General features: G+C 40.1%; 1 protein-coding gene across 6 annotated transcripts in view; it reads right to left on the bottom strand.

The window, feature by feature from the left end:
• The window catches only part of ECT2L (epithelial cell transforming 2 like), a 72,544-nt gene that overhangs the window by 22,941 nt on the left and 36,014 nt on the right, over positions 1-13,589 (bottom strand). For all 6 annotated transcript variants that reach the window (XM_070733611.1, XM_070733612.1, XM_070733613.1 and 3 more), the window contains 3 exons: positions 12,807-12,926; positions 11,291-11,502; positions 5,325-5,472 (listed from right to left, as the gene is read on the bottom strand). In XM_070733611.1, the coding sequence (XP_070589712.1) occupies positions 5,325-5,472; positions 11,291-11,502; positions 12,807-12,926 (480 nt within the window). The remainder of the gene's footprint in view (positions 1-5,324; positions 5,473-11,290; positions 11,503-12,806; positions 12,927-13,589) is intronic.

Below are 13,589 nucleotides of genomic sequence, written 5' to 3'. Positions count from 1 at the left end.
GGACTTCTGGGAAACGTGGATTTTTCTACAGAGGAACGTCTCTTCTCCGGACTGGAAGGTGGAAGTCGAGTGGACTACAATTCCCAGCGTGCCAGACTGGCCATCTCGTCATCGCGCTGCCGTTAAAAACTTTCCCGAGCCGTGATTGGACAAATCGCCCGAAACCTCAGAAAGCTGCTGCGTCAGGGATAGTGTGGGGGGGGGGGAAGAGTCTCTAGGAAATGTAGTCACAGAACAGTACTGTATTGTATTGCATTGCATTGCACCCGCTAAGATCGCAGGGTCGTAGAAAAGGCTGTAAGTATTCAACTGGTCGTCGCTAGCGGTAAAAGGAGCAGTAGGCAAGACTTTAAGGGGGGGCGGAGCAGAAAGGGCCTGCTGGGTTAGACTATCAGATTATCAGGCTAGACGCGGCTGTGGGAAGGGTAGGGCAAAGTTGCCAGCCAACTGCTCCGACGGCGCGAGAGAGGAACAGACGATGCGAAGGTGGGGGGGGGAATCATGAAGCAGGAATCCCCCCCACCTTCGCATCGTCTGTTCCTCTCTCGCGCCGTCGGAGCAGTTGGCTGGCAACTTTGCTGGAACGGAGAAGGGAAGGTAGCTGCCCTACCCTTCCCACAGCCACGTCACTCGGAGCCCCCTTTTACTTCCTGCTTGGAGCTCCTGCAGCTACTTCTCCGTTCCAGCAAAGTTGCCAGCCAACTGCTCCAACGGCGCGAGAGAGGAACAGACGATGCGAAGGTGGGGGGGGGATTCCTGCTTCATGAGTCCCCCCCCCACCTTCGCATCGTCTGTTCCTCTCTCGCGCCGTCAGAGCAGTTGGCTGGCAACTTTGCTGGAACGGAGAAGGGAAGGTAGCTGCAAGGCGCCGACACGAGCTCCAAGCAGGAAGTAAAAGGGGGCTCCGCGGCTGTGGGAAGGGTAGGGCAGCTGCCGGGCTCCCGCGGTGCGCCCTCTTGTGGTGACCCGAGTATAAGCCGAGGTCGGGTTTTTCAGCCCATTTTTGGGGCTGAAAAACTCGGCTTATACTCGAGTATATACGGTAGATATAATTGTATCCAAATTTATATGGGAAGGAAAGAAACCAAGAATTAAATTGAAGTGGTTAGAAGACAATAGAAAGCAGGTAGGACTTGGACATCCAGATTTCAAATTATATTATCAAGCCCCAGTGCTAGTCTGGATAAAAGAATGGATTCAACTCAAAAAAAAAAGACTTCTGGTGCTAGAAGGGTACAATCTACAAACGGGATGCCGTGGATTTCTCTGGGATGGGAAACATAAAACATTCATATTTTAGAAATCACAAAATCAGAGGTGCACTATTAGAAATTGGAATAAAATTAAAAGACTGTATTACAGAGAGGTTCGGGGCTGGTTCTCAGGAATGGAGGCTATAATACACCCAAATACTATGGATCTAGACAAAATGGTTAGGTATTCACAGATACTAGATAAGGAAGGAAATTTGAAAACTATATTACAATTAGAGAAAGAAAGAATTAAAATAAATTGGTGGCCATATGTACAAATTAAATCAAGATTACACCATGATAAGAAGAATTACGGAATACAAAGTCATTAGACCAAATTCTATTAGGTCAAGAAAAAAAACAATTATGAAAATATATAAACTATTATTAGAATACAAAATGGAAGAAGAAATTGTTAAAGGAAATATGATTAGCTGGGCCAGGAATATTGGCCACAATAAATACTTAGACCAATGGGGGAAAATATGGCAAAAAACCTACAAACTGACAAAATCTTCAACATATAAAGAAAATATAATTAAAATGTTTTATAAATGGCATTTAGCACCTGCAAGATTAACAAAAATGTACACAAATTGTTGGAAATGTGGGCAAAAAAAATGGAACCTTTTTCATATGTGGTGGACATGTCCTCAAATTAAAAAAAATCTGGTACAAAATACAAATTTGGATAAATGATATCATACAGCAAAAGTTGGAGTTAAAACCGGAAATCTTTTTACTTGGTATACTTGAAAAACCAATGAAAAAAGAACATTATTACTTAATTCAACATATTATAACAGCAACAAGAATTAATATTGCTCAATGCTGGAAACAAGAAGAAATACCATCTAAAAGAAATTTGATTTAAAAAATACCCAATTGTGCAGATAAAATGACATTGGAGCGAAACAATCAGGAAGATTCAAAATACTATGAAGTATGGAGCAGTTTTTATGAATGGCTAGAAAAAAGGGGGGAGGGAAGCTGTATGAAAAATTCATAAATATGTTTAAAAGTTCTAAAAATATTAGATTTGTAAGCTTAGAGACATTGTAATAATCAAATATGGATGTAGGGAGAAAATAGGATTTAATAAGATTATCAAAGTAGATTATACATAAGACCAAATGTAGGTTATATCTAAGACCGAATATTAATTGTTGGTATTGTGCACCATAGAATAATTCAAAAGTAAAGATTAAGCTGTCCAAGAGACAACGGGGGTTGGATGGGTTATGTATAGTTGTTTAGTGATATGTCTTCATTTTCCCCCCCTTCTTTTTTCTGTTTTTCTTCTTTTTTGTATGTTCTTAAATGTAATGATCAAATGTAACTATGCAATGATTGAGAAAATTAGAAGAACTTGAAAGATTAAAGATAAATAAGGCAATGGGTCCAGATGGCATCCACCCCAGAGTTCTTAAAGAACTCAGATCTGTCATTGCTACCCCCCTGACTGATTTGTTTAACAAATCCCTGTTAACAGGAGATGTTCCCGAGGATTGGAGAATGGCCAGTGTTGTGCCTATCCACAAGAAGGGCAGTAGAGAAGAAGCTGGTAACTACAGGCCAGTTAGCTTGACATCAGTTGTAGTTAAAATGATGGAGACTCTACTCAAAAAGAGGATAAATCAGCATCTAAAAAACAATAACTTATTGGACCCAAATCAGCATGGCTTTACTGAAGGCAAATCGTGTCAGACTAATCTCATTGAGTTCTTTGACTATGTCACAAAGGTGTTGGATCAAGGTGGTGCCGTGGATATTGCCTATCTGGACTTCAGCAAAGCCTTTGATACGGTTCCACATAAAGAGCTGATAGATAAATTAGTGAAGATTGGACTTAATCCCTGGATAGTTCAGTGGATTTCAAGCTGGCTGAAGCATAGACATCAGAGAGTTATTGTTAATGGCGAGTATTCTGAGCAGAGTCAGGTTACAAGCGGAGTGCCACAAGGGTCTGTTCTGGGTCCTATTCTTTTTAATATGTTTGTGAGTGACATAGGGGAAGGTTTGGTAGGAAAGGTTTGCCTATTTGCCGATGACTCTAAAGTGTGCAATAGGGTTGATATTCCTGGAGGGGTCTGTAATATGGTAAATGATTTAGCGTTACTAGATAAATGGTCAAAGCAATGGAAACTGCAGTTTAATGTTTCCAAATGTAAAATAATGCACTTGGGGAAAAGGAATCCTAAATCTGAGTATTGCATTGGCAGTTCTGTGTTAGCAAAAACTTCAGAAGAGAAGGATTTAGGGGTAGTGATTTCTGACAGTCTCAAAATGGGTGAACAGTGTGGTCGGGCGGTAGGAAAGGCAAGTAGGATGCTTGGCTGCATAGCTAGGGGTATAACAAGCAGGAAGAGGGAGATTGTGATCCCCTTATATAGAGCGCTGGTGAGACCACATTTGGAGTACTGTGTTCAGTTCTGGAGACCTCACCTACAAAAAGATATTGACAAAATTGAACGGGTCCAAAGACGGGCTACAAGAATGGTGGAAGGTCTTAAGTATAAAACGTATCAGGAAAGACTGAATGAACTCAATCTGTATAGTCTGGAAGACAGAAGGAAAAGGGGGGACATGATCGAAACATTTAAATATGTTAAAGGGTTAAATAGGGTTCAGGAGGGAAGTGTTTTTAACAGGAAAGTGAACACAAGAACAAGGGGACACAATCTGAAGTTAGTTGGGGGAAAGATCAAAGGCAACGTGAGAAAATATTATTTTACTGAAAGAGTAGTAGATCCTTGGAACAAACTTCCAGCAGACGTGGTTGGGAAATCCACAGTAACTGAATTTAAACATGCCTGGGATAAACATATATCCATCCTAAGATAAAATACAGGAAATAGTAAAAGGGCAGACTAGATGGACCAAGAGGTCTTTTTCTGCCGTCAGTCTTCTATGTTTCTATGTTTCTAAAATGTCTTTTTAAATGTATATACAGTGTTCCCTTGACTTTCGCGGGGGATACGTTCCAAGACCGCCCGCGAAAGTGAAATTTCCACGAAGTAGAGATGCTCCCTTCCTTTCCTTCCTTCCTCCCCCTTCCTCCTCCATTCTTGGTTTTACTTACCCCCAGACCCCACAGGGGCAACGGGGCGGCAAGCTGGGTGCTTTGTGGCGGTGACGGACAGCAGTAAGACTCAGCTTCAATTGGAGCATACCAATGCTCCGAGAATTAAAGGGGTGGGATTGGAAGGCTGGGGCAGAAACGGAACTTTTATTTAAAGAAGCAGGACGGCTGAGGTGGAGGAGGGGAGGAGGGGAGGAGGAGAGTTAAAATGCACAGTATTGTACATCAGGCAGCCCCAGAAAATCTTTGGCGTGCGAAAAAAACCACAGAGTATTTTTTTAATAATATTTTTTGAAAAACCATGGTATAGACTTTTCGCGAAGTTCGGACCCGTGAAAATCAAGGGAACACTGTATACTATTTTTTTTTTTTTAAGGATATCCAATCTAGCTAAATAAGCCAAGTTTCAATGCTGGAGACAAATCTGAAACAATCCTGAAACAAATTGTCCCTTCATCAATTGACATTGTGTGGAATGGGGAAACCACAATGAATAGCAATTGGCTTATACTAGATGGAGAGCACAGCTATCTAAAAACAGGTAGATAGGCTACATAGTAAAATTAACCGAAATATTAAAATAGGTTATGAATGAGAATGCAGAAGCAATATTAGTCCAGAGAGGTGGACGGAATTACAGGGAAAACACAAACACTGATATCCAGTTAGAAATGAACAAATTAAAAAGAACCAATTAAACAGCAAAAGCCATAATACATGCTCGCCTCAAGGGAGAGGAATCGGAAAATCCTACAGGCACGATAACAAGCAGCTTCAACCCTATTTTCTGGCTCCATTGAGATGAGGAGAATTCCAGTTAAACCTGTTGTATGTGCATGCCATCCATAACCAAGGGTTTCCATCACTGGCACCATTTGAAAGTTGTAAAAGGGAAACACCCATCGTGCATTTTAAATTAGCAAGAGTATGTTTAATAAAATAAACCTGTAAAAAATAAGCCAGATCTTGGGAGATTGGTGCATTCTTACCTTATCTATAGTTTTCAGACTCACTGCATAGTTGTTGAAAAAGTTTGTATAGGTTTGAAACTGCTGGCCCAACTTAATAAATACGTCTCCTACGTTTTGGGCAGGGCTCCATTCATTAAGCCTTCGAGTTAACTCAGCTAAAAAACACCTGTATTTGGAAGAGACACAGAAGGGTGGTTCTATCTTTCTATCTGGTTGCAGACAAGTTGCAACAGCTGGTGATGACAACAACATTGTATTTCTACATCTAAGGAGTCATCTCCCTTCCAGTCTGCATGAGGCAAGACTTAAGGCTTACCTTTAATGGGTCTGCCTCTACCCTAGTAGAAAAAATCCCAGTAAGGCTACAGAAAATTATTAATCTGTGATATTTATTTATTTATTTGTTTACTTACTTACTTACTTACTTACTTACTTACTTACTTACTTACTTACTTACTTATTCATTTATTTATTCATTTCCTGGATTTGTACGCCGCCCCTCTCTGAGGACTCGGGGCGGCTCACAACGTGTCGAAAAACAATATACAGTATGCATAAATAAAAAATCCAATTGATATAAATAAAACTTTAAAAAACACTAATAGAGTTTAAATCATCCATTACCATTCACAGATCAAAACATGCTACATTCATCGGCCAGGGGACTAGGGTCTAATGGCCCCAAGCCTGGCGACATAAATAGGTCTTTAATTTTTTACCGAAGGGGAGGAGGGTGGAGACAGTGCGAATCTCCAGGGGAAGCTGATTCCAGAGGGCCGGAGCCCCTACAGAGAAGGCTCTTCCCCTAGGTCCCGCCAAACAACATTGTCTAGTTGACGGGACCTGGAGAAGGCCGACTCTGTGGGACCTAATAAGTCGCTGGGACTCATGCAGTAGAAGGCGGTCCTGTAAATTATCTGCCCCGATGCCATGTAGGGCTTTATAGCAGGTAAGCTTAATATTCAATTGCCCACCCTTAAAATTAAAAGCGTATAGGTTCAGCATGTATCCAAGTAGAAATCTGAGAAAGTGGTCGAATAGGATCTACTTCTAAATGCTGCTGTCCAATGCATTTTTTACTCAGAAGGTATCCGAATATTGCTGCCTGCCTTATACCAAGTGACTCCATATATCTAGAGTTACTACAGGTGATTATATATACAGCTATCCACACATTAACAAGAAATTCAGCTTTGTATAACATTCAGCAAACTTTATACTTTGTCTGACCCACATTTGGGGCAGAAAAACCACCACCTTGAAGCATTCAGGCAGTTACCCCTGGGAACTTTTGTTAAATCACCTGCATGTACTGGAATGCTTGCTAATCCAGACTTGCCTGTAGCAGTTGATGTTCTATCAGCCAGCAGCACCTGGCTGACCTAACTAAGCCAGAGTCAGGCCTCAGTGCCAGAAGAGGAAACTAAGAAATCTCAAGGCTGTAGGCTAGATTTAGAAACTGGAAAAAAACCATCTTGGAAAAAAAAGCAAAGCTCTTATCAATAATACTGTCAAGAATAATCTCTCTGCCTCTTTATCTAACTTATTATTATTATTATTATTATTATTATTATTATTATTATTTATTAGATTTGTATGCCGCCCCTCTCCGTAGACTCGGGACAGCTCACAACAGTGATAAAAACAATACATAATGACAAATCTAATAATTAGAATCTAAAATAGCAATTATGCATATAAAAAATCTAAAAGAGAAACCCCAGTAAATAAAAGCATACGTACAGTCATATTGTGCACAGAAACTACATAGGCAAGGGGAAAGTGTCTCAATTCCCCCAAGCTTGACAACAGAGATGGGTTTTGAGGAGTTTACGAAAGGCAAGGAGGGTGGGGGCAGTCCTAATCTCCAGGGGGAGCTGATTCCAGAGGGTCGGGGCCGCCACAGAGAAGGCTCTTCCCCTGAGTCCCGCCAGACAGCATTGTTTAGTCCAGTGTTTTTCAACCAGGTGTGCCGCGAAGCTCAGAGAGAGAAAGAAAGGAAGAAAGAGAGAGAGAAAGAGAGGGAGGGAGGGAAGGAGAAAGAAAGACACAGAGGGAGGGAGAGAGAAAGAGAGCAAAAAAGAGAGGAAGGAAGGAAGAGAAAGAAAGAGGGATGGAGAGAGAGAGAAAGAAAGAGGAAGGGAAAGAGGGAGGGAGAGAGAAATAGAGCAAAAGGGAGGAAGAGAGAGAGAGAGAATTTTTTTGTCCAAACTTTTTTTAGCCGCCCCCCCCCCCCTCAATGTGCCCCAGGGTTTCGTAAATGTAAAAAATGTGTCGCGGCTCAAAAAAGGTTGAAAATCACTGGTTTAGTCGACGGGACCCGGAGAAGACCAACTCTGTGGGACCTAACCAGTCGCTGGGATTCGTGCGGCAGAAAGCCTCTGCCAACCAATTTACAAAGAAGAGGAGAGCTACTTAACTTTCTCAAATGTTCGTCCTAAACATTATACCGGTAATATATTTCTGCTTTCATACCCACCGTGGGGAATCATAGACTCCTACAGTTCGAGAAGCCATTGAAACAAACTTCCCAATCCAACCCCATCCTCAGTGCAGAAGTCCGAATTAAAGTAGCATGAATAGCTAGCTATCCATAGTAAACTATCCGTAATAAACCGACTATCTTCGGGACTGCCTTCTGCCGCACAGCTCCCATAATAAGGTTCCAATAAGGGTTGGCTTTCTCTGGGTCCCGTTGGCCAGACAATGTCCTTTGGTGGGGCCGCAGGGGAGAGTCTTTTCTGTGGTGGTTCCAGCTCGCTGGAACCTGCTACCTTCTGAGATCTGTACTTCCCCCACCCTACTGGCCTTCCGGAAAGCCAGAAAGACCTGGCTCTGCCAGCAGACCTGGGGCTGTTGATCAATGTGGTACCATCTAGATTGGGCCACAAAAAGATATTAATGGGTTCTTATTGGGTTTTAAACTGTCTTTTATACTATTTTCTAGATGTTGTGAGCCGCCCCGGGTCTGGAAGGAGTTGGGCGGCCTATAAAGTAATTAAACAAACAAACAAACAAAGGGGAGCTCACCATCTGCCTTACTGGTTCCGGTGTTCATCTGCTGTTACATTTGGGATATTCATTCTACATTCAGGTGAAATCTACTTTCCTGCCTACATTCTAAGATGATAGAGGCAGCCTTTGTTTTTTTGTCTGTGTGCCACCCGTCCAGGTATTGGAGAAGTGCTTTCATAATCACATAAAACCTAGTTATTAACCTACACAAACCATTTAGAAAAGACATTTTGTGAAGAACATTGATGCAAGTGAAGACTCGACACAGGAGTGTTGAGGCAACCCTGTCAAAATTCAGTGTGGCTGACAGCTTCCTTTCTCGGGTTATTTCCTTGAACGGACATATTCATGCAGTGCTGGAACTGCTGGTGAAGGTGAGGTGTTTGTTGTGTGGTGATGAGCAGCTGAACCAGGTTTTCCAAAGGATATGACTGCATCAGTACTACAAGAGTAGTATAGTGGTACCTCTACTTACAAACTTAATTTGTTCCGTGACCAGGTTCTTAAGTAGAAAAGTTTGTAAGAAGAAGCAATTTTTTCCCATAGGAATCAATGTAAAAGCAAATAATTTGTGCGATTGGGGAAACCACAAGGCCCTGTTTCCTCCCAGCAGATTCCTAGAGAGACCCCATGGAGGCTTACCCCTGCCTTTTCTGGCCCTGTTTCCTCCCAGGAAATTCCTAGACAGGCCCCACAGAGGCTTCTCCTTGCCTTTTCTGGACCTGTTTCTTCCCAGGAGATTCCTAGAGAGGCCCCACGGAGGCTTCTCCCTGCCTTTTCCGGTTACAGTTTCGGAGGCTCGGGTTTCTAAGTCGAAAATGGTTCTTGAGAAGAGGCAAAAAAATCTTGAACATCCGGTTCTTATCTAGAAAAGTTAGTAAGTAGACGCGTTCTTAGGTAGAGGTACCACTGTACCAATGTGTTTTGCACAGATCTGTTTCCAGTCTTCTAATCATTCTTCTTGAACTTCTCCATACCTATCCACATTTCTCTGAATTATTCTTAAGATGTTCAGAAATGGAGGTGCTCAGAATTAGAACCAGGGCTGGGGTTTGGCTTTCTTTCATTTGGAAATTGACACAGTTAGTCCTGATCTGAAATGTCCAGCTTCCTATCCTGCTTTTTACTGAAAACAACCCCATGGAGTTATATTCAGTGTAAACTCTTATTTATGACTATTCAACAAACCAAATTAGAAAGCAGTTAACTGTACTGGAACACAGAGATCCAGTCTGAGATAGCAGTTAAGGCATTAGAAATAGGAAGAATGTAGTTCAGGGGTGTCAAACTCGTATCATCAGGGCAGCATCATGTAACATATCAGGACTTCCCCCTCTTTTGCTAAACCAGGTGTGGGTGTGGTCAGCGCATGACATATCTGGGAGTTTCAAAGCTCTGCTGTAGTTCTAGTCCTGCATGAAGCACTAAGTCAGGTGGATGATATTAGGCCATTCACTCTTAATCATAGAAAGAGGCAATGGCAAACCACTTCTGAAAAACCTGTCCAGTCAGTCACCAGGAGTCAACACTGACTCAAAGATCTGTCCAACTGTCCATCAATCCATCCAGATTAAAAAGCAATTATGTCTACAGTAAATCTACTATTCACTTCTAAATCCTCGGAGATGAGCAGCATATAAATCCAATATATTATATTATGTTATGTTACATATTATATATTATATATTATATATTATATATTATATATTATATATTATATATTATATATTATATATTATATATTATATATTATATATTATATATTATATATTATATATTATATATTATATATTATATATTATATATTATATATTATATATTATATATTATATATTAATTATATATTATATATTAATTATATATTATATATTATATATTATATCATATCATATCAATGTCATCTGGTGGGTCCCAGGGGAAGAGCCTTCTCTGTGGCGGCCCCGACTCTCTGGAACCAGCTCCCCCCGGAGATTAGAACTGCCCCCACCCTCCTTGCCTTCCGTAAACTCCTTAAAGCTCACCTCTGCCATCAGGCATGGGGGAATTGAGGCATTCCCCCTCCCTTCCCCCGGGTCTATATAATCTATGTATGGTGTGTCTGTGTGTATGTCTGGTTTAATAATGGGGTTTTTTTTAATGTTTTTTAAATTTATTAGATTTGTTATGAATTGTCTTATTGTATGCTGTGAGCCGCCCCGAGTCTACGGAGAGGGGCGGCATACAAATCTAAATAATAATAATAATAATAATAATAACAACAACAATAATAATAATAATATTTATTATTATTTTTTATTATTATTTATTAGATTTGTATGCCGCCCCTCTACGCATTTTATATTATATTATACTCAAAAAAATAAAGGGAACACTTAAACAACACAATATAACTCCAAGTAAATCAAACTGTGAAATCAAATTGTTCACTTAGGAAGCAACACTATGACAATCAATTTCACATGCCTTTCGTAAGCTTCTTAAAACCCACCTCTGCTGCCAGGCATGGGGGAACTGAGATATTCCCTTCCCCCTAGGCCTCTACAATTTATGCATGGTATGTCTGTATGTATGTTTGGTTTTATAATAAGGGTTTTAAATGTTTTAATATTGGATTTCTATATGCTGTTTTTATTACTGTTGTTAGCCGCCCTGAGTCTACGGAGAGGGGCGGCATACAAATCCAATAAATAAATAAATAAATATAAATAAATAAATAAATTCAACTTTGTACAGAACAAAGTATTCAATGAGAATATTTCATTCATTCAGATCTAGAATGTGTTACTTCAGTGCTCCCTTTATTTCTTTGAGCAGTATATTAGTGTAGTATAGTATAGTACAGTACAGTACAGTACAGTATATTCCCAAACCCTTGAGTATTTATTAGAGCTGAGTTGCTAGGGATTGCTTTGTTTTATCTCTAAAAGTTTTTAATAGTGGAATGGTTCAAATTAGTCCATGGAATATACCTGTTCACTTGTAAAATGTCCAAGATATCAGAAAAGATGAGCGGAATACTTGTATCACTTAGGATGGCCTGATGGAATACCAATGCTGCTTTTAATGGCTTAACATAGACATCTTTCACGATTTCCAGAAGGTGCACGTAGTTTCTCTCACTCAAGAGAAGTTCTCTGGCAAAGCTTTGGCGCTTCTCTATCACACCTTGAGGTTCATCTATCTAAATGTCAAAGAGAGAGACAGCTATTTTTTAAAGTGCTTATTTTAACCATCTAAAGCTTGACGTAAAAGGGATGTGGTGGCTCAGTAGCTAAGATGCTAAGCTTGTCGATCAGGAAGGTTGGCAGTTCGGCTGTTTGAATCCCTAACGCCACGTAACAGAGTGAGCTCCCATTACTTGTCCCAGCTCGAAAGCAGTTCGAAAACATGTAAAAATGCGAGTAGAAAAATAGGGATCAACTTTGGTAGGAAGTCAACAATGTTCTATGCGCCTGCGGCATTTAGTTATGCTGGCCAAATGACCACAGAGACATTTTCAGACAGCGCTGGCTTTTCAGCTTTGAAATGGAGATGAACACCGCCCCCTAGAGTCGGAAATTACTAGCATATAGCTGTGAGGGGAACTTTTACCTAAAGCCTAATGTAGTGTATTACTATCTGATTTCTGGCTATGCAACTTGGAAGAATCTTTTCATATATCTAACTATAAGGAGCTTCAAACATGCTGTTCTTACATCAAAAGCCTCTTCGGATTCAGCACTGCAGATGCTTACTTGGGAGGAACCCTTATGGGGCTTTGCTTTTGAATCAAAATATACTGCTCAAAAAAAAAATTAAGGGAACACTTAAACAACATAATATAACCCCAAGTAAATCATACTTCTGTGAAATCAAACTATCTGTTTAGGAAGCAACACTGATTGACAATCAATTTCATTTTGTTGTCAGCACATTCAACTTTGTACAGAACAAAGTATTCAATGAGAATATTTCCTTCATTCTGATCTATGATGTGTTATTTGAGTGTTGCCTTTATTTTTTTGAGCAGTGTATATAGGACTGCTAGTTACTTGTTCTCATAAGTAAGACATCAAACAGTTCATTGGTACAACTGATCTGAAGATTTCAATATGCTATTTCACATTTAGATATCTGTTTGCATGAAATAACTCTGGTTTGCACAGCACTAACTAAAATAGGCCACTTCAATCATTAGCGTTTCCATGCGGGAAACATATACATTATACATGAGTTCAATTTTATGAATTCCGAAGCACACAATTAGAGTACAAATATCTTTTTAATAAAATTACGTATTACCTTCCTTTCAATACAGGGTTATAAAATTATTCCAACATTACCCTCTCAATTAAAAAAAAAGTCAAATAATGGTCCATCAAAGACCTCAAATCTTATGACAAACCATTTATCTTTCACTTTGTCAAGGAAAAGATTTAGAACAGAATAAGGACAACACTAAAAATTACAGGAGTAGCGAAAACCCATCACTTGATTCTTGTGTACCTTAGGTAGCACATCAAGCCCTGATTCTGAAGTAGCTTCAGTAAAGAAATCCTGGTCTTCAAGTTCTCCATTCTTACATTTCGTCATGAGGAAAGATGATAGAAATTCCAGGGGGTTTTCCTAAAGAATCGTATAGATAAATGCTTAAAAGACAATGCCTATTGTTTCCTTTCATGCAGATACAGCCACTGTCGATCAACTAGTAAGAGAAGAAGTACAGATAGTATTACAACCACAGTGGTACCTCTACCTAAGAACGCCTCTACTTACGAAGCTTTCTAGATAAGAACTGGGTGTTCAAGATTTTTTTGCCTCTTCTCAAGAACCATTTTCCACTTACAAACCCAAGCCTCCAAAACTATAACCGGAAAAGGCAGGGAGAAACCTCGGTGGGGCCTTTCTAGGAATCTCATGGGAAGAAACAGGGCCAGAAAAGGCAAGGAGAAGCCTCTGTGGGGACTCTCTAGGAATTTCCTGGGAGGAAGCAGGGTCTCCACCCTCCTTGTGGTTTCTCCAATTGCACAAATTATTTGCTTTTACATTGATTCCTATGGGAAAAAATTGCTTCTTCTTACAAACTTTTCTACTTAAGAACCTGGTCACAGAACGAATTAAGTTTGTAAGTAGAGGTACCATTGTATTTACTTTTCATTTTAATACTGGTAAATTAGGTCCAGGTTGTACCAGAATAGCAAATTATGGCATGATTCTACACTTTCACCATCTAATTCATCTTGAGTCCTTTCTCCCAATACACATACTGTATAAAGAAAGGCAGTGGAA

This window comes from Erythrolamprus reginae, chromosome 1 (genome assembly GCF_031021105.1).
Source record: "Erythrolamprus reginae isolate rEryReg1 chromosome 1, rEryReg1.hap1, whole genome shotgun sequence".
NCBI lineage: Eukaryota > Metazoa > Chordata > Lepidosauria > Squamata > Dipsadidae > Erythrolamprus > Erythrolamprus reginae.
Note: the sequence above shows the minus strand (reverse complement) of the source record. Positions and strands in the feature narration are given on the sequence as shown.